Source organism: Paroedura picta, chromosome 1 (assembly GCF_049243985.1).
Source record: "Paroedura picta isolate Pp20150507F chromosome 1, Ppicta_v3.0, whole genome shotgun sequence".
Lineage (NCBI taxonomy): Eukaryota > Metazoa > Chordata > Lepidosauria > Squamata > Gekkonidae > Paroedura > Paroedura picta.
This window is the reverse complement of record NC_135369.1, coordinates 90380149-90402429: the sequence shown is the minus strand read 5'-3', so window position 1 is coordinate 90402429 and position 22281 is coordinate 90380149. Positions and strand designations below refer to the sequence as shown.

General features: G+C 42.4%; 1 protein-coding gene across 4 annotated transcripts in view; it reads right to left on the bottom strand.

The window, feature by feature from the left end:
- The window catches only part of RPS6KA2 (ribosomal protein S6 kinase A2), a 304496-nt gene that overhangs the window by 63422 nt on the left and 218793 nt on the right, over positions 1–22281 (bottom strand). For all 4 annotated transcript variants that reach the window (XM_077347780.1, XM_077347797.1, XM_077347789.1 and 1 more), the window contains 4 exons: positions 20415–20494; positions 15751–15857; positions 12448–12485; positions 10359–10501 (listed from right to left, as the gene is read on the bottom strand). In XM_077347780.1, coding sequence (XP_077203895.1) covers positions 10359–10501; positions 12448–12485; positions 15751–15857; positions 20415–20494 — 368 coding nt within the window. The remainder of the gene's footprint in view (positions 1–10358; positions 10502–12447; positions 12486–15750; positions 15858–20414; positions 20495–22281) is intronic.

The following is a 22281-nucleotide window of genomic DNA, read 5'->3' as shown; positions in this document are numbered from 1 at the left end:
TCTTATGGTCATTTTGGTACAGAAGTACTGCCTCATGCTTTTAAGATTTCTTTGTTCAGTTCTCTGAAGCTTGAGGACATGGGAGTGACTGACAGCTGCATCAAGATTCACACAGGAAGGTGAGTGAAATTTTTGCTGGAAAGCAATACCACAGGAAGATATGTATTCACAGAGGGTAAGGCAACCTGCAGGCAACAGGTCAGAACACTGTGTCTTTGGGAAAGGGCACTGCATGACTTGCATAAAAGAGCAAAACTTGAGGCACAACAGAAAACATTTGCTGTACCCTCAGCTATTAGAATATTAAATATGTCATTAGAATATTAAATAGAATGTTAAATATGTCAAGTTGTACAGTCCAAATTAGTTCAGTAGGGGACATATTACCAAGGAAAAAGTTCCCATAGAAATAGTGGTTACACTACAGTAAAAAGAACTTTTCATCTATCAATTTATTTAAAAAATGTGGATGCAACTGTAAAAGTATTTCGCTAGTGGAGTTACGTACATATAAAATACATCCTCTTCTTGAAAAGAGAACATGTTGGGATTAACAGTCTGAAGTTCTAGTAACTTATTTGTGTTCAAAAACTGTGTGAACTCACTGCAATGAAATGGGGAAAATCCCATTCATTTTAATGGGACTAGGATGCACCTTAGAAACACAGGGCTTTTCTGCTGTCAACAAAATCAGACGGAGTTCCTTTCAACTATCAGAGAAGACTATGCTGGGGATCATGGGACCTCCATGTTCAGGACACTGTGGAACAGAGGCTGTACTGCCAAAGGGAAACTGGATGTGACTGAATGAAAAGCTTGCTGGACCCAATTCACAAAATAATTGTGCTGATAGCAGCACATTCTGTGAAATCCAGTGAATCATCCTAATGCCAGAGTCCCTAACCTTTTTCAGTCTGTGAGCACCATTTTGGAATTTTATAGGGGGTATTGAGCACCACCCAAAAAATGCTGCCACAGGAGATGCAGCCATACAGCCATAATGAGGGTGTTGAGGCAAATGGAATAGCTTCCTCTTCCTGCTTCCTGGGAATAAGTTAGACTCATCTGTTGGCTCTGTTGAGAGGGGTGGTCAAGAAACTAAAAAATACAAAATATTCCAGTAGAAAAACCTGCATTTGAATGAGGGCAACTTGTAACAAGCTCTGTTGTACAATGGCTTTGCACACCTTTTGAACAGTTTTGTGGATGCCAAGAGAGATAATGGGGAGTAACACAGTGCCTACAGTCACTACCTTAAGTATGACCTGTTTGAAAATATGACCTCATGTTCACAAATGCTAATAAGCCAAAGTGATTTTTTTTAAACAGAGACAGTGTGATATAGTGGTCAACGTATCAAAGCAGTATTAGGAAGGATATAAGCAACTATTTTACTGGTATTTACTTTCAGCATTTGTAATGACAGTGTTTCCCCCACTTTTTCTCTCTTTGGCTGAACAACAGGATAGATTTTTTAAAGTCTCACTTTCCTTTGTTGCCATTTATTTATTGTGTTATATACTTGGTTACGTTATCATTCCATATCTGATATAACTATTTATTCAGTTTATTGATTAAAACTCATAAAACATTATGTTTTGTAAAATCATTATTAAAGGCTGCAAACCAAGAAAGGATTTGAAGGCAGCAGGTATTCATGCAAAATGTGGATAAAAATGTCAATGAAAAAGATTAAAGATTTCTCCCAGTAAGGTTTAACTTATTACTGGCTTTGTAATATTTTAAAGAAAATTCAGATTGTGAGCAGGGGGAACTCACTGTCATCACAACTACAGAACAATAATTTTGGTAAAACAGTCACAGACATTCTTTTTGGATAATGTAAGGTGAAAAATGAGGCAACCTAGATGTAAAATGTTTTACTTTGGAAGCTTGTTTGCTGTAATAATGAGAAAAGCAAGGTATAAAAAACAACTCACAGTGATTACAAATCACAGAATTTTGGGTAAATACTAGAGCATCACCTGACATGATGGTGTCACTTCCAGGCTGTGCCAGAAGCAACACCATCACACTGGGGATGTTGATCCCCTACCCTACCATTTCTCTCTGTAATTTCCTCCTGCTGCACATCTAAGCAATAGCAGCAGGAGTAGGAGGTCTCCTTCTGCCAGTTGGCCACCCGACTTGGCAGCCATGTTATAACAATTAACAGTAACTTTGGGAGAGTCATGGGCAGGCGTCTGTGGGGACCAGCAGGTGTTCTGAGTCAGTCAGCCTCAAGCAAATGCCTGGTGGAAGAACTCTCTCTTGCAGGCCATGCGGAACAGTGGAAGTTCAGGCAGGACTCTGATCTCAGGGATCTCGTTCCACCAGGTGGGGCCAGAACAGAGAAGGCTCTGACCCTTGCTTCCAGACATCTGGCTAAGGATTCTGGGGGGGAGTCAGTGCGGTCATCCATCAGGAGGAAGAGCTGGGTGTCATCCGCTTATTGGTGGCATTCCCAGCCCAAACCTCCGCACCAGCTGAGCCAGAGGGCGCATAAAGATGTTAAATAAGATAGGAGAGAGGACTGTTCCTTGTGGGACACCACATGTGAGCTGGTGTTGGTTAGATATTCTCTCTCCTATCACTACCCTCAGTCCACGGCCCCAGAGGAAGGAATTCAGCCATTTGAGGGCCGTTCCCCGTATTCCGGTGTCGGCGAGGCGGTGAGCTAGGAGCTCATAGTCTACTGTGTCAAATGCTACCAATAGGTCTAATAGTATGAGCAGCGCTGATCTGCCCTGATCTAGCTGGCGTCGGAAGTCGTTCATCAGGGCGACTGGCACTGTCTCCACCCCATGTCCAGGCCAGAAGCCCGACTGAAATACGTCAAGGGCTGAGGTTTCCTCCAGGAATGCTGATATTTGGTCCACAGCAGCCCTTTCAACCAACTTCCCCAGAAACGCTAAGTGCGAAACAGGGCGATAGTTGTCAGGCTCCTGTGTGGCCAAAGATGGTTTTTTGAATAACGGGCGAACCACTGCCTCTTTTAATCCCTCCGGGAATTCTCCTGTTGAGAGGGAGAGGTTAATTATTTCCCTGAGGGGGGCTCCTATTCTTCTGTCTGTTGTTTTTAGGAGCCATGATGGGCATGGGTCTAGTGGGCAAGTGGTTGGCCTCATTGCTGCTAGCATCCTGTCCACTTCAGTTTGTGAGAGTCATCTGAAGTGACTCATTGTCCTCTCCAGAGACGGCCAAGGGGCCTCTAGTTCACTTTCTGTGTCTAAAGTTGAAGGAAGGTCACGATGAAACCTCAAGATTTTGTCTGCGAAGTGACTCGCAAATGCCTCACAGCTAATGTCCAATTGCCTATTATTTTGGTGCACTTCATCGAGGGCGGTGAGATCGGACTATCCTAAATAATTGTGCTGGGCGTGAGTGCACAGACGCGATGCTAGTCGAGTAAAAGTTTCGTTTCACTAACTTCTCCGCCATCTCATAGGCTCTTAACTACATTCTATAAGATGCTCTCGATTCTTCGTTGCGAGTCTTCCTCCAAACTCGCTCTAGCCGTCTCAGTTCCCGTTTCTTCTGGCGGAGCTCCTCTGTATACCGCGGAGCCCGATTGAGACGGGGTCGAAGAAGGCATTTGGGAGCTATCTCATCAATGGCTGCCAGCATTCCGTTATGCCAGTTGCTGACCAGTCCATCTAGAGAAGTGCCGGGAGGCATTGGGTCCCTCAGAGCATTCAGGAATCCAATTGGATCCATAAGTCTCCGCGGGCGATCTGAAATGTGCTCGGCACCCAATTGAGGGGGAGGTGGCAACCTAAGCTGAGTCTTCAGGGTATAGTGGTCTGACCATGGCACGGCAGTAGTTGTGACCGGATCCACACTCAATCCTGCACTGAAAATCAAGTCCATTGTGTGACCTGCTTGGTGGGTAGGGCCAACAACACCAACAAAGGGGTAAAACAAGGATGCATCTTGGCTCCCTTTCTATTTAACCTTTTTATAAATGACCTTGCTACGTCCCTATCCCCCAATTCTGGCCATAGCCCCAAAATTGGTTCTCTTCACATCCTACTGCTCTTATACGCAGATGATGCGGTAGTGCTGTCCCATTCACAAATTGGCTTAAAACGCTTACTGGTTCAATTCCTGGACTTCTGTGAAGTAAACAAACTTGCTCTGAACTTTGAGAAGTCCAAAATTGTGGTTTTTGGAAAGCCTTGGAAGCCTCTTAAATGGAATGTAAGAGGTAACAACATTGAACAAGTTAAAAGCTTCAAATACTTGGGAATATTTTTTCACCATAATGCAAATTGGGCTACACAGAGGAAATATGCAATCACATCTGCAAAAACTAGTACCCTGGCAATTACACGTTTCTTCTACACCAGTGGTAACCAGTACGTGCCAGCAGCCCTCAAAGTATTCAATGGGAAACAAAGTGCCCAACTGCTCTATGGCATCCCTATTTGGATCAATGCTTTTAACCAAGCAGTTGAAAGTCTCCAATCTGTCTTCCTTCGTAAAATCCTTGGGACCCTGAACTATGTCTCTTACGCAGTCCTATGTTTAGAAACCAGCCAAAGACTATTGGAAACCAGAGCATGGTTGTTAACAATAAAGTTCTGGCTTCGCATTCATTTTAGATCTGACCCCAATAGTCTAATTTCCCTCATGCTATCTGAACATGAGTCATCTACTTGGTTAAGACACATTGAGGGAAAATTAAAGACACATTGAGGGAAAATTAAAAATTAAATCTATAGGGATATCTTTAGACTCCTTGTATCTGATATCTGAAAAGACTGCATTTAATTCAATTAAACACAGACTGTTAGACATAGAACTGCAGGAACTTAGCAGTAAAGCTAGAAACGCTTGCTCGCCATTGAGTTTGGGGATCTCACCAAGCTCTCAGCCCCTAGCTGTGTACTTCTACCATCTAATCATCCCACAACAGCATAGAGCATTCATGTTAGCTAGAACTAATGCTCTACCTTCTGCTGTTCTATATGGGAGATTTCAACAGATCCCGTATTCAGCTAGGTTGTGCTCATGCGGACAATGCTGTATAGAATCAATTACACACGTTTTCTTCCATTGTCCATTTTATTCTTCGATCCGAGCCAAATTTCTTAACTCACTGCTGTGTAAAAGAGAACTGCATTCGGATGAACGAAAGACTCAGTTTCTTTTGACATCCCAGAACCCTGATATAATTGAACCAGTTGCAAAGTTTTTATATCTTGCCATGAGAAATCATGAATGTATTATGTCCAAAGCATGATCTTTGCCTTTGTTCTCACTAGCAGTGGATCCTTTTGCACTTTCCCTTCTTATATTGTACTTTTATATGCTATTAAAGGCTTGTTGTTGTTGCCAACAACAAATTGCAAGAGCCCTAGCATCACCATGGCTGACACCAGGTCCAGCCCGTTGCCATAAGATGGCAATTCTGCATGGACATTAAAGTCCCCCAGAATTAATAGTCTGGGGAACTGCAGTGTTCAGATGGTGGCCGCCTCTAGCAGGGCAGGCAGGGCATCTGGAGGTGCATTGGGTGCGCGATACACCACCCAGATGGCCATGCTCTCGGTTGTGACCCACCGAAGGCCAACACACTCAATTCCTGGGATTGTCAGCGCAGGGAGATCCCTGAAGGAGATGTTATTATGGATCAGGATTGCCACTCCTCCTCCCCGCCCCATGTTCCATGACTGATGGAGGACAGAGAACCCGGCAGGGGCCAGCTCTTTGGGAGTGACTGTTTCGCCATTTCTGGACCAGGTTTCCGTCACGCATGCCAGGTCTACCCCCTGCTCTGCAAAGTAAGCTTGCAGAGTGGAGGCTTTGTTATTAATCGACCTGGCATTGCACAGCATCAGTGTCGGAGGTGGGTTGTTCACCCTTGCCTGCACCCTAATGGCTCGAGAGATGAGGCGGAGGTTAGAAGGGGCTCAAGCTTGGTCATTTCTCAAGCCCCTTCTATTGTCCAGCCTCCCCCCACCGCTGTCTCTGCCTCTTCCCCTTATTATTGGGATCCCCGACCCCCTTGGGTTCCCCTTTAGTGGTATTGTATCCTTAGTTGAGCTCTGTGTTTGGGAGCTATCCATGACTGATGTTTCCTCTGTGAATTGTCAGCTGATTGATTTCTAGGGATTTTTTTTTTTTTGCCCTGGTTCTGATTCTTATTTGTTGGTTTGATTCTGGTACCTTTGGGTTTTTTCTAACAGTGGTACAGATAACAGTCTTAACAGATCTGTGATATTATAGGCTATAGCCTCTGTAATTACTGTCAGTATAAATATGTTCACATTTTCATGGTTTTAGTGTAAATACATTCACATTTTCAAGATTGGAGACAATGTGGGAGACACTAGGTAGTTCTTCCTCCCAACTTATTTTTGGTGTTCCATCTAGTTCAACTCTTCCAGAAGACTCAGGAGCCTTGTTTCCTACCTATTTCAGAATAACAAAGCAGCTGCTTAGCAATTTGAAGGAGACCAAATAAGGGCTACCTATGTACCTTATGTACCTTCTATCTAGCCCTCTCAGTTCCCACTAATTCACATGCCTGTAAACCAAGCCTCCTTGTTTCCTAGCAACAGCACGTTATGGATCGTGAGGTTTTATCTCTCTAATTAATTGTAGCAGCAGCAGACATACTTTTCCTCTTGTCCTTCAAAATGGATCAGATATTAAGACATCTGTGGCCATAAAGGTTTGGAATTATAGAAAAACCCAATGGGAGGCAGAGTAGGAAAACGTGCTTCAACTTTAGGCTTCACTAACAGTATAGTCCTAAACAGAGTGATAGTCTTCCAAGTTCACAGAAGTCAACAAGCTTAAATGGTGTAACTCTGCTCAGGTCAGGACTGTCAGTTTAAGACTGAGGAAGTTCAAGGGAAAAAATTCAAAGAAGTTGGAGGGAGAGACAAAGGAATAATTGCTTAATGGTCAGAATGTGACACTTGAAACACTCTCTGAACTACTTGGTAAGAGAATTAGTGGCAGAGGTGATGAGTGGGTCAAGGAAGAAAAAGAGATTGGAAAGGACAGAATTAGAAGAAGAGTTGGTTCTTCTATTCGAAGGAGGCTCAACGTAGCTTACAGTCGCCTTCCCTTTCCTCTCCCCACAACAGACACCCTGTGAGGTGGGTGAGGCTGAGAGAGCCCTGATATCACTGCTCGGTCAGAACAGCTTTATCAGTGCCGTGGCGAGCCCAAGGTCACCCAGCTGGCTGCATGTGGGGGAGTGCAGAATCGAACCCAGCATGCCAGATTAGAAGTCCACACTCCTAACCACTACACCAAAATGGAAGAAGTCTCACCTGGAAGACAAAAAGACTCAGAGAAAGAAGCCCTGCAATGTCCAACTATCCTGAGTTCCTTGGAAGACAGGTATGATGAAATGGGAACACATAATTAACTCTGATAAATCAAAAGAGGGAAGAGATAAAATATACCATGACTTTCAAAGAGAAGGTCATTAAACATTCTAAAGTTGAACTTGCATGCAGCCAACTCACTCCCTACTTGATTGGCCCTCGCATGGGGTATGCTGTCAACAGAGAGAGACAACTCTGTCAATGAGGGCCAATTAGTTCAAACTGTACTCTGCCAATGAGGGCCAATCAGGTCAAATTGTGTACTGACAGCAAGGAAAACCCTCTAACCTGGCAATGTTTATTCATAAGCAAGAGCCAATCAGTTCAAATTGCACTCAGTTGAAGAAGAGTTGGTTTTTATGCCCAAAGGAGCCTCAGAGTGGCTTATAATAGCCTTCCCTTCCTCTCTGCACAACAGGCACCCTGAGAGAGCTCTGAGAGAAACTGCTCTGTGAGAACAGTTTCTAACAGGAGTGTGACTAGCCCAAGATCACCCAGATGTGTAGAAGCAGGGATTCAAATCTAGCTCACTCATTAGAAGCTGCTGCTCTTAACCACTACACCAAGCTGTACAAATTGCCATTGCCTGAAAGAGTTGTAGCTAGAGCACAGGCAGAAGAAGTTGTTGCAAGAGGGTGGTGTAAATCTACTTTGACTTGCTCATTGACTGTTAGGGGATTCTTTTCCTTTAAATATGGACCTTGTGGCCAATGGCTTCTCAGAGTAATTGAAGGAGGGAGACACTCAGAGATTTCCTACATGAAGTGGTGATTGTGTGGTTAATAAGGTTTGTTATTTGAGAACGAAGTAATATTTTAGTCTTCTGTGTTCTTTCTTTCTGTGTATATAGAGGGGAGAGCTACACAGACTCCCACTGCCCCCCCCCCCCCCCATTCCTATCCCAAGTAGCTCTTTCCTCCATAGGAACTGATCACTGCAGCCTGGAGAGGAACTTGTATTCTGGGGGTTCTCCGGGTCCCACCTGGAGGCTAGCTTCTAGCTGGGACCTGGATATCCCACTTCTGGGATTTCTTGAAGTCTGAAAATTGTTTCAAGGGTTTCTCAATGGTACAAAAGTTGAGAAAAGCTGGTGGAGGCAGTAACTGATAAATCCTCTGTAAGTTCTTTGCCAACCAATGTTTTCATGTTTGATTATAACATACAACTGTTTTTACTTACTCTGATATTGAACTGAAATTTTGCTGTCAATTAAATATTTTCATTGAAGGAAGAAACTGACAAGTTTATGAATTATTTGATGTTTATTGTTATTAGCAATTACTGCCCCCCAGCATTTTTCTCTGTTTCCCACCCGGAGTCTAGCATCCCTGCATGCGATCCAAAGCCAGGGCTTTTCTCCATGTGGACTGAACTCTGTTGTCTGGAAATGACTTGCAATTCCAGCAGATCCTCAGGTCCCAATCTCTTCCATCCTGCAACCTCTCTGCCACAGAGTTCCCCCCTCCCAAGCTAGCCCTTTCATCAGGAGCCTGGAGATGAGTTGTCATTGTAGAGTCCCCCCTCCAAAACAGCCACCTTCCCTGGGGAGCTGATCTCTATAGTCCATTTCCAGGAGATTTCCAGGCTACAGGTGGAGGCTGCTGACCCCTGGGTCAGGAATGTTCCTTGAGGCTTGGAGGTGAATTCTCAAGAGTCCAAGGGTGGGCAGGAGCTTTTGGTATGAAGACAGCCCCCAGGAAGGCCACAGTGCAGGTTTGCATCCTATTGCCCATTGTATTCTTGGGTACAATGGGCTTTGCCTCTAGTAATGGATAAAAAGAAGTTAGTGAGGCATACTGACTTAGTAGTGGAGCAGGCAGACAATGCCTTGTAATTAGAAAGTTCCAGTTTCAGAGAGCCAACTTGGCATGGTTGTTAAAAGTGGTGACCTCTAATCTGAAGAATCAGGTTTGATTCCTCACTCCTCTTCTACATGCAGCCAGCTAGGTAATCTTGGGCCAGTCACATTTCTCTGAGAGATCTTTCAGCCTCACAAGGTGTCTGTTATGAGGGGATGGGAAGGTGATTGTAAGCCGCTTTAAGACTCTTTCGGGTAGTAAAAAGCAGGGTATGCAAAAACAGTGCTTCTTCTTCTTCTTCCATCACTAATTAAAAATGTTGTAGTAGGGCTGAGCTTAAGACCTTGTTAATCATTGTATAGTAGTGGGTTAGAAGGACCAGTGGACAGATGATATAACTCAGCTTCATCATCAATACAGATGTCAGAAAGATTTTTTTACACAGCAGATGGTCAAGAAACCCAAAACAATAAATAGCAAATGGTCAAGAAACCCAAAACAATAAAAATGGGCTGATTATGTACTTACTTTGTTTATTCCGTCATGGATCCTGCTGAATTCAGATTGATTTGAACTTGAGTCTTCCTCTATCCCCCTCCCCCCACTGAAACAGAAAGTGTTCTGCACTCGATTGGGGAAGGTCAGAATGGGTGGGGAGCATGGAGCCAAGCATAGCAGGAGCCTCTCTTTTTTTTCTTCAATGGGGTAGGGGAGAAGACTGGAGACAGCAGAGGAGGGGGGAAAAAACAACAGGCAAATCTCTGCTGAGAGAAGTTAGGGCTTCTGGAGCACAGTTACTTTAAGACAAGCCTTGCAAACAGCACCAGGAAGACTTTGAACTGATGCCCTGGCCAATAAGGGAATACTTCGCAAAGAGCAGAGAGCTGTGCTCTTCCTGATGCCAGTTTTTCAAATATTGAGGGTTATATCCACTCCAGGATATTGCGGGGGAACGGTAGGGTCACCACGAATCAATCATGCTTGTTGCAGAGGGAAAATTTAAAGGGCCCAAAATCAAAATGCAAATCAAATTCAGTGTAGACCGGAGGGATTCATTTGAACTAGGACTGGGTAAAAATATCCGTGTAGACTATACCCTAGTGCTTAGAAAAAGCTCAATAATTGCTTGATGGAGAACAACTCTTTAAAGTTAACATTTAATAAATAGTATACCCATCCTACACAAAAGCTTTTAAAAAATCCCCTCCATTACCATGAGAACACCAAAGGACCACCAGTCAGCACTTTGTGTATGCCCTCGCCGGTTGACCACCTCTGGGGCCATATACTCTATTGTTCCACAGAACGAATAAGCTCTCTTGTCATGATCAATGGCTTCCTTGCTCAGGCCAAAGTCTAAATAAATTAGATGAAGAAAAATGAAGCATTAATACAATGATCATTAGAATAATCCTGAATTTTATACAGTGATCAGTTAGACAGGCATGCCTACCCAAGCTGGATGGAGTGCTTTCAGCTGCACAGATGACCAGTGGGCGTAATTTTTGATGCCTCCTTATCTATGGAGGTGTAACAGGTGTAACAAGAATAGAGCAGCTAGCATTTTTCAACCTCCACCAAGCTAAGCTACTAGCACCCTATCTGGCCCCAGAGCACCTAGACACAGTGATCCATGTGACAGTCATCTCCAGACTTGATTACTGCAACTCAATCTATGCAGGTTCTAGAAACTGCAATGAGTCCAGCATGCAGCTGCACAGGCTCCCAGTTGAATTTCAGATCTGGTTCAAGGTTCTGGACTTAACTTTCAAGGCTATATGCAGACTGGCCCCTGAGGGACTGCCTATCTGAATACGTCCCTCGGAGAACTCTCTGGTCAACTAATGCCAACTGATTGGAGGTCCCTGACCCCAAAGAAGTATACTTGGCCTCAGCAAGAGTCAGGGCCTTCTCAGCCTTGGCTCACACTTGAAGGAATGAGCTTCTGGGAGAAATCAGGGGCCTGATGGAGCTCATGGAGTTCCACAGGGTCTGCAAGATGGAGCTCTTCCACCAAGCTTACAGCTGAGGACTGTGGAAAAACCTGACAGAACATCTAATCCAGGCCTTCCTCCACCCTTTATCCTCCCCTCCCATCTTGTATCTATGGGGTTAGTGGTTTCAAGTAATTATTTTTAATCACTTAAAATGTTAATGATTTAATACTGCTTCTATTGATAATTTATATATCTTGGTTTTATATGAATTGTTCCAAGCTTATCGTTGTGAACCGCCCTGAGGCAACCAGTCATGAGGGAGAGGTATAGAAACCAATGAATGAATGAATGACAGTCAATCCTATGCAGTTTACTGGTTGCAATAGTTTTTGACCAGAGTAAATGTGCATAGGATTGCATTATATGTAGGGTTGCCAGACCCAGGTTGGGAAACACCTGGAGATTTTGGAGGATAGAGCATGGTTTGGGGAATAGAGGGTCTTCAGTGGGGTACAATGCCATAGTGTCCACCCTCCAAAGCAACCTTCTTCTCCAGGGGAACTGAGCTCTGTCACCTGGAGGTCAGTTGGAATAGCAGGTCTCCAGCCACCCTAACTCTATGTGACAACCACTTTTTGCCCAGCTCTACTTTGTTGCTTGTTTCTACATATAATTCATAAGTAGGGTTTTGGGCCCAGAAGAACTATGTTCTGGCAGACTACAAGCTCCTCATAAAGACCTCAGGCTAGAAGCAGATAGTGGCAAGTTAGAAAGATTTTTTAATGTCCACTGGGTCAATGACACCAAACACCCACTTAAGAGTGGGTAAAAAGCGATGCTTATTTATTTTATTTATTTATTTTTTTTACTACCCAAAGAAGTCACGGCTTACAATCAAAGGCCTCTGCCTGAGACTCTGGGGAGCTTTTGTCAACTAGATTAAGCAGTGTTCTGATAAACCAACCGTCTTACTGACTCAGGATAAAGCAGCAATATGTGTCCATTTGAATCTGGAGGAGCACTGCAAATCAGCTCAGGTTTTAAACTTGGTGAGTTTTCAACAGGAAGGGAATTCTGTAACCCAGAAGCAGCACACAACAATGTCTGTATTCATAACCCTGCTATGTGAACCTGATTCACAGATCATTAAGGTGGCATCCTTAGGGAATTTTTGATATAGAGGAAGAAACAAGGCTGTTCATTATATCTAGCTTAAGCCATTTAGGGCTTTGTATCCAGAATCTGGAACTGTGTGCAAAAAAGAACAGATAGCCAGTGCAGACCATGCTTCGATGGTTCTATCCATGCCAGAGAAATATGTGATGGGCAGAATGTAACAGTGGAAAACTTCTGTATGTTACATACCTGTAATCTTAATATGTCCCTCTTCATCCAGAAGAATGCTAGAGATAGTACAGTGAAAAGTTTAGGGCAAATAACAAAGGTACTGAGCATGCAAAAACTGAACTATATTTATGCAAATTAAACAGCAAATTTTGGCAAGGACATCATAAATATTCAGTAACAAAGTAAAGACAATATGTTATTAAAATACAATTAATGCAGTTAAAATGCAGCATAAATAATTTACCCTCCAGCAAATGGAACAACAGTTCTTCCTTATAGGGCCTTAAGGCCCTTCCGTATGCAGTATAGAAAGTGCCATTCCAGAGGAATGGGCCTTCCTCTGAGAATGTCTCTGACCAAACAGACACTCTCAGGTGATGGAACCAATAGATGAACACTTTCTGAGCAGCATGCAGTACAGCAGGAGATCCAGGAGTACGAGGATTCCAGTCCATGAAGGGCTTTAAAGGCTAACAATTTGAATTGGTCCTGGAAGCAGACAGGTAATCCCTGCACCGGAGTTCTATATTCCAAGGGGGTTGACCCTACACATTATTGATGCCACATTATATAATGCATATTACATTGTCCTTCTACTTTTGTAATTGTATTTTCTGCATTGTTTATGATATGTCATGTGTTATTATTGTTGTAATGTGGGTACTTCAGGGAAAACTTATATCACATCTCTCTGTGAATGACTAGAATCTCTACAGTAATGTCATTGACCCAGTGGACATTAAAAAAAAATTCTTCAAGCATTCCTGCCATTAAGTGGCAGCAGGAAACAGGAGCTGGCAAAACTGTATCTTATATTGTTTTTGTTTGCACTGGTTTCAAATTTTGTAATCCTAGTTCTATTTGTTTATTGGGTGTTTTATGCTATCTGATTGTATCTTAGTGAGAAAGGCAGGCTGAAAAGAAAGAAATATGCAAAACAAAACAATTAATTTGAGCAAATGGCTAATTTATCCTCAAGACTTCCATCTGATTGGGAAACTTCCCTGAATTTGGCCAGACAAGCTCTTGCCTTGGAGCTCTAAGAAATAGTTGTCAAAAGGGTATTTCAAGTGGATAATGAAAAAAACAGAAGTGCTTTCTGACAATAAAAGAAAATTTAAATGAATTTATAAATAAATTAAATAACATAGAAAAGAAATTAAAGAAGAAAACTGGGTTGGCTCAGTTTAGGTAACTTTCCAGGCACAATTTAGGTAACTTTATCTAGGCACAGGTTGGCCATGAAACTCACTAAGGTTATAATGAAAACTCAGACTGCGCTAGTCCTAGGAATGTGTGTTCCTTGGCTAGGGGTCTATACGTTACTTACCATTTCCTCTAATTCTCTGAAATTGACTATTTTCTCTAACTCAAAAGTGGTTATTAGTTGCACACTTCCAAGCACCAGGCACAAGACAACCAGAGTGCTGTTATTCAACAGTTGGTAGGTCAATATCTTGGTACAATTCACTCCTGAAATCTGATCAATGTTTTAGAAAATACTGGGGAAAAGAATCACAGGACAAGTATATCTGTTGATCCATCATTTCCTTCTCAGGCAAGACTCCTGGGGCCTATTCTTCACATTTCATTTAGCAAGAAAGAACACGAAAAAAGTTATGTGCAATTCTCCCCAAGCCAAGATTAAAAGAAAGCATTTTAAAAAATGGTAATAGTTCACTCATATGCTGTTTTCCAATGAAATATACTTTGAAAGGATATGATATTTGGTAGAACCTTTGTAGGCTGGGAACAGATTGTTTTCAGGCATAAATGAACAATGAATTTTGTCAGTCATCACAACTATTATTAAGTAATGATGATGGATTTTTTCCCCTCTGCCACCTCTAATATAGCACCCATCTTGTGGACTTTGCCTCCAGAGATAGTATGGAAGGCTCTGGACCATTCCGCACAGCGTTAATGTAGCTGAAGTCTAACTGTTGTGTAACGCTATTTTTTAAAAATTATGCACAATGTCGTACACAATCCGCAACACTCCGCAACACTCCCGCAGAAAGCGCTTCGATGTAGCACTTTTCGGGGAATCGTCAAAAGTGGATTCCCCCTAAAAAAAACGCTTCACTTCTGAGAACAATCTGCAACACATCCAAAAAATACATGTGCGTTCTCAATATACTGGTAGAAAGAATGTCCCTTCCTAGCTCTCGCCCCGAGCTTCCAGAGACACAATCACCATTTTTTCTCCTTAAATCAGCTAAAGCAATGAATAAGCGAGGCTTCTTCGGCTGAAGTCCCTCCACAAGCAATTCAGAAATGTTTAACAGTAAAACAAAGCTCCCTTCTGCAATTGTCTTTAAAGTTTCCGAGCACAATACAGGCCCCTGTTCAACACTGCCTGTCATTTTTGGCGAGAAATTGCACCCATCGGGGGGGGGGGGCTTTTTGTACTTAAAGATCGTGTAAACGATTAAGCGCCAGCTCTTACGCCAGCGAAAAAGGTCTTTCTGAGACATCGAATGAACAAATATTCGTCGCTACTGGTGTTTTCGGGTTTTTAAAAAACAGTTTTAGGTTTTTTGGGAGCACGAACACAACATTTCATTTCATTCACTGTTTGATTGATTGCCAGGGGTGGGAAGAAGCACAGAAAAATATCGCCTCCTTTGTTGCAATTCCGGTGAGACCAGAAAGTTGTGGGTAACGAAGACAGCGCTAGTGGGAGAGCCTTTTTTCCAGTGGGAATGGCTGTGTGCATTATCAAGATCTGCCACTATTAATTGCAGCACTTTACGATACCGCTTACATTTGTCTACATAGGCGGTTGTGCAGAACAGCCCTCTGTCTTGTCTCTTTCAAGACCTAGAATGTCATGCTATCTCTATTCACATCTGAATTAGTCCTAAGCTCTGACTCACAAAAAGCTCCAGTTGCAATAAATGTTGGTCTTTATGGTGCCAATGGACTTCTGTTTTATTTTGTCTCAGTGAGCCTTTTCTTGAAGGCATTATGGGCTACAAGCTGTCAAAAATAAACTCTGCAGACATGCAAGCAGCAATTAGTACTGGCTAGTTTATCTTTTTTTATTGCCTCCAGTTTGTAATGTCTAACTAATTTGGAAAGGCAGCCTAAAATATATATATTTCAAAATATATAAATCCCAGTTCAGCATTCTGATTTTCTTGTACCCCTCCCCTGCTCCCTAATGTGTCCAAGGTTTCTTATTATTTGAGCCTTCAAGGATGCTCCCCAAGACATTCCAATAACTAAGATTTTATATATCTTGAGACATCAACTGTGTGAGGAAATTGGTAGAGGCTCTCATGGGTATTTAATTTAAGAGCATCTTCACAGACTTACTTTTCTGGTTTCAAATCCCTGTAAATTATACCAAGACCATGGAGATGATCTAAAGCCAAGGCCAGCTCAGCTAAATAGAATTTAACATCTTCTTCTGTAAACATTACCTAAGGAGAAACAGAAAACTAAATTATTTAATGTAAGATTGTGGGCTTATTTTTTGTTGATTTTTCTACTGGAAACAATTATACATTGGCTCAACAAGCACAACAAATTTGCAAAATTATTATTTACACAGAAAGAAAGTTATCAGTTTATTTCCTTCCAAACCAAAAAACTGGAAGTGAGATCCAATTGTATTTATGTAGTGTTGAGGATATTTTGGGAGTGGACTTTGGGGAGATGAGAGATCTCAGCTGCATATAATGCCATCATTTCCCCCCTTCAAAGTAGACATTTTTCTAAGGGCCCAATTCAAGGTTAGTAACCTATATATCCATGAAAAAGACATATGCAAAAAGAAGGGGAGGATAGGCAAAAAAAAAAATGCTTCAGGTCCCGCTCATAAGGCTTCTCATCTGTAAACTTGCAGATTTAACACATTAGGAGGTACAGGATGGGTCTTTTGGGATGTTAAATAACAGGTCTGCTGAGGGGTTCTGGAGAACTTGAAACATTGCGCACTATTTTGTGTTGTTTTGCCTTTTGGCTTTTTCTTTAGACCAAGCCATCTGCCAACAATCTCTGTCTACCAAGCACAGAGATCATCTTCTTTGGAGAACAAGTAGAAGCAATAATTTCAAACAGATATGACAAAAAGAGAATCTCTCTTTCCAAATGTCACCTTGCTGTGACATACTGTGTTCTTTATAAAGCTGTTAGTTCTGTGTTTCAATAGTATACATAATGTCAACTTGCTCAGTTTTGTGTTTATCAACAATTAGTCTTCTTCACATTAACAAGCATGGATCTCTTTTGTTCTTCTCATGACTTACGCAAGAATGGTTAAATTTGCAAAGGAGGCAGCAACCAGTAGAGCTCTACTTTTTAAAGTACTATGAGAAATCTTAAATTACTTTAAATCTGCTGATTTCTCAATTACTTTCTATATTGATAGACAAAGATTATATCTGTGTGTTCAGTGGAGGGTGGTAGGATGACTGCACATTAATACTTTTATGACATAAGTTACATAGAAAGCCACAGGAAGAGAACTGAGAGGCAGTTCACCAGCGGTCAAGGAAATTACTCTCCAGGAGAGCCTCAAAGAGCCCATCTGCTCTGAAGTAACAGCTACAGCCACTTGCTGTTGGCACAGCTGCTAAGGGAAAAATTAGCAGTTGCTGCAGTTTATCCAGACAGACTCATAAATGCTGCTTGTGCAGGTAGGAGAAAGAACAGTGTATTGCTAGCAATGGGTAGTGCCAACCTTACATAATTTATTCACCTTGTACTAGTGGGCTCCGGTCATCCTGACAGCCTTAATTTTCCTACTCAAGGGTACAAGAGCAATTCATAGGGGCTTATTTACAGAATAATCTCTGCTTGTGGCTGCCTCTTGAAACTGCTTCCCTGAATGTGCAGCTATATGGTATGCAGATTAGTATTTCCTAAAGGCATTTTAACATGACTCTCCAATGTATCAATTACCTGCAAGGGGCAAAGGTTTTCAGCAGTGGCTGTCACAGGTAATATGGCTATCAGCCCTTGGAGGCCATAGAAAGAATGAGACAGATCCAACATAGATGGGAAGGAACATCAGGTTTATAGAGTAATAGCATTGCCCTGATATTAGCCACTGCTTGAATGTGTATGGAGGAAGAAAGATACAGGTTAAGGCTAGAACAAACTGCAATCTAATATCTATTAAAATGTAGATGTCAAGTTTAGAACTAAAAATTTATTTTTGTGAAATCTGAACATGAACAAAATAACTCCCGTAAGGTCCAGCAAAGCAAACATCATTTGCATTTTGATTTTTCTGCCAAAACAAAAACTTTTGCACCAAAAAAAAAGGTTGAATTAATTTAGAACATGGTTAGAGACTGTACTTCTGATGCTGCAGGCAGTGTTTGAAATAATTATTGTCTCCTACACACCTAATCTGACATTATTGCCTACATTCTGTGGCTTTGCTAATGTGTGCATGGATGGTTTCATCGGCAAGAACAGGGGTAGTCAAACTGCGGCCCTCCAGATGTCCATGGACTACAATCCCCATGAGCCCTTGCCAGAATTCACTGGCAGGGGCTCATGGGGATTGTAGTCCATGGACATCTGGAGGGCCGCAGTTTGACTACCCCTGGGCAAGAAGATGCTCTCTCTCCTACCTCTTCATAGGGCTGATGAATTACAGCTCCTTGGGCAAACAGGAAGAAAATTCCCTTTTTGTTGCCTTCCCCCTTTAATACCCCTACAGGATGTTCTAGTCATCTTTATTTAGGTACAGTAGATCTTGCATATTCCAACAGTTTTCACACACACTTCAGGCAATCCAACCAGAGGCTCTGGCTATATCACTAGAATTATGAAAACACCGAAAAGACAAATCTAGTGAAATTCCATGGTCCATTCTGCACGGGTTTAATGTAGCAGGAGTGTGGCAAATTGTAATTGCTACTAAAATGCAGTTATGCACAACGTCGTACACAATCTGCCACACTCCTGAAACAGTCCCACTAGAAGCGCTTCGTTGTAGCACTTCCAGGGAAATCCCAAAAAGTGGATTCACCCTCTGGAAAGTGCTACACTCTTGCAACCAATCTGCAACACTAGCGAAAAAGTTCTGTGCGTTACCATTGTTGCGGTTTCAGCCAAGTCCCTCCCCCTGGCTCTCTCCTCTGATCTTCCGGCGAAGCGATCGCCATTTTTTTTTTCTCGGAGCGAGTGGAGAGCAATGAAGCGGTGAGCCTTCATTCACCCAGCGAGGCTTCTCTGGCTGCAGTCCCTCCACAGAGCTGCTTTAAAGCTCGCCTCAAGTCACCAAGCACAACACAGCCCCGTTTGCAAGTTCCCTTTATTTTTGGCCGAAAATTGTGCCCGTGCACAGGGAGGGGGGATTTTTTTTCACTTGGGGGAGCGTGGCAACGATGAATCGGTAGTTCACAGGCCAGCTGCCAGCTAGATGGGTCTCTACGTTAGGAGTAAGCAAGGAATCAAGGAATCAAGGCATATTCGTTGCAACTTGTGTTTTTCTTTTTTTTTAAACCTGTTCTTAAAGGCAAAGGGGCTTTTCCGGAGCATGGTAACAACCGCCCATTGGCTGCTCGTTTGATTGACGGCCAGGGACGGGACAAAGCACGGCAAATATCGCTTCCTTACTAGCAATTTTTGCCGAGACCGGAAACCTGTGGGAAACGATTGAAATGCAACTGGATTCCACTACAAAGGCAGGTATGTGTTACGCCGAATTCCACTATTTAAAATTGCATTTTTTCTTTCTGTAATCAATTTGCCAAATTGATCCTGGTGTGGAATGGGCCCATGACTCCATGTAATACGAGTCGCTGAGTTCTCCATATGAAAAACTAATTTTCAAAGCAGCTAACAAGTTGAAACAATTAAAAGCCTCCATAAAATATAGATCCAATTTTAAAACCTAAAACTACATATTAATAATTGTACAAAGCAAAGCAAAAAACTAATCAAAACAAAATCCAAAGGAAAACTACTCATCTATCCCCTTCCCTGACTTCCTGCCTTCTGAACTTCTTACTTACTGTATCTTCCTACTTATTACATCTATGATTTCCCAGTTCATATATTTCATTTATCCATGAAAATACACATAATAAGGAATTCTACTTTATTGTGTTCTTCCATTAACTATTATGTCATAAAGGAAGACCACTCCGGTATCATTGTCGTAGATTATTATATTGATATAGTCACAACATTTTGTAGTACAAAGTAAATAAATGGACTTCTTTCTTTTTGTGTGGCATGATTAATTAATGAGCAATCACCCCAGCCTGTTTTGACAGCAAACCACCTGGAGAAATGATAACCTGCAGAGCCAGAGGATGCTGAAACTGATTTTTCCAGCCTGATTATAGGGAGAGTGCAAGGAGAGCTCAAAGAAAAGCAGTTTTTGGTACTCAGGGACTTGCTGTTACTTTTGGGACTAGCATTGCTGGACTCTGTGCTTGCTTCTGTAGCCTTGTAATGCTTATTCATCGTGCCCACTATAAGTCTTCACATGGTCCCTCTACAGAAAACTGATTAATCAGAATCACTAATGGAGGTCAGATACCATTATTAGAACATCTATAATTAGAAATTTATGTTGTCACTGTTCATAGCGCTTTTATAAAAACAGGATTATCACTGTGTTTCTCTTCTGTATGACTTATCTTTAGTAATTTTTATTTATTTGATTGATATACTGCCCTTCTGGAAAAGCCACTTCTATAATTAGCAGCAGCAAAGATTATAGCACTGATTCTAGTACTGTCCCCTTCTGTGGCTCTAATTCCAGACTGAGATATTATTATGGAGAGTGTTTTTGTAGGGAGGCCCATTAGGTGTTACAGAATTATAGAATTCATGTGCCCCAATGAAAAAGCTTAGGGGAAGAGCTCCGTCTTGCAGGCCCTGTGAAGCTGTGCCAGCTCCATCAGGCTTATAGCAGTTTTTCAGATACATTCACATTACTTAAGAGATCACTATCTAGATAACATTATTACATTGTTTTCACACACAATTCATGAAGCTGGTGCATTTACCTCTTTGGAAAGTCTGGTGAAAAGATCTCCTCCACGTAGGAAATCTAATATAAGATATAACTTCCCTTCTGTTTGAAATGCTGCAATAGAAAAATATGGTAATGCTGCAGTTTTTAATAATGAAGTTCACAAATATTTCTTTCATCAATGCTGTACCATTTTCTGATAAGGTTATTCTTGTTAGCTGAAGATGATGATGATGATGATGATGATGATGATGATTATTATTATTATAGCACTAGGACTCAGTGCCAGTGCAGCAGTTAGTGGATGGACTGAGAGACAGACCTATTATGCACAGGGGAGAAGCCCCACTTTACTGGCTGGCCAGTGGCAGGGCATATTCCTAATTATGCCTGATGGTGACACAGCCCGCTCCTGGCCATGGATCAGATTAGGGCCTCTGGTGCCCCGCATTCATTTTCTCCCTTTCCTTTTTTGCTGCAAGCACCATCAGCAGCTTTGCCAGGCCTGTGGGCACAGGGATGCAATCCCACCTTCATAAAGGTAACCCCACCACCACCACCGCAGTGAAATGCAGAGGAACCTTTCTGCCCCAGTGGCATGTGTGCACACCAAAATCCAGGGTGGACCATGTCCTTCAGATGAAATCTTACCCCATTCATACACGGGAAGCAATGGAGCATGCTGCTCCACCTCTAGAAACTACTGGCCACTGCCATGCATAACAGATCATAGTGGTTCAATGCTCTACTCATCCTGAAACTCACCATGTGATCTTGGGCCATTCATTCTCCCCCTTTCCTTAACCTAAATCATAGGATTGTTGTGAGATAAAAGGGAGGAGGAAAGAATCATACAACACCTTTGAGCTCTTTGAGAGAGGGGGCAGGATAAAAACTGAAATTGTTGCTCAACTGAGGACCCAATGTAATGTAAACTTTTGAAAACACAGCAATTGCTGAAGTTTATTCATTGTTAAATATTTTTAAATACACCTTAGAGCAGTGGTGTTCAGCTAGTGAGATGTGTACTGGTGGGATTAGAAGTAGCCCAGATGCAAAGCAGGGTACTCACAACAATGACTAACAATTTGTTATTCCTGAATTTTTATATCTGCTTGGAAGACTGATATATCATTTCCTGCAGATTTTATGTATGACAGATTACGATCTGTAACTTTTGGCATGCTAGTAGTAATGGAATGAATGTAAACAATTTTAGGGATAAAAGGGATTGTTTTTATTTATCCCATGATGGGACCCAGTTTCTTCACTAGAATGATCAGTGGGATGGAAGATACAAAATGTTGAGATCCACTGTCTTGGAGCATATGGGTCTAATGACAGATGTAATCTAAATGCTTCATATTAGCACACTATATACAGCAGCGGTCCCCAACCCCCAGTCCGGGGACCAGTACCAGTCCATGGATCAGTCGGTACCAGGCCGTGGCTCCTCCTCATCCTCCTTCCTGGCTGTTGCCTCTGGGGCTGCCCTGCCAATCTTCCACTGGCTTACCTTTGGTGCTCTCCAGCGGCCGCCATGGCTGGGGCTCCCCCTCGGCGTGGTACTGTGCAGCTGCTGCTGGCAGCGCCCCCAGTGGGTGGCAGGAAGTCATGGGCGCCAGCGGGAAAGCAAGTGGAGCAGGGGCTCAGGCGGCGGCAGTGACGTCCCTCAGCAAAAGACTATCCCCCCTCCCCCCGGCCTCAGTAAAATTGTCAAGACCAGTCCCCAGTGATAAGAAGGTTGGGGACCACTGATATACAGGGTTATGAATTACACATCTTTAATCAAAAAATTCTTAGTGCTATGTGCTGCAAGAGAAATATATTGGCTAGGATTCAAACAGCTCTTTGCATCATTGGAAGGAATTACCAGAGTATTTGTCAGAATACCTCAGAGT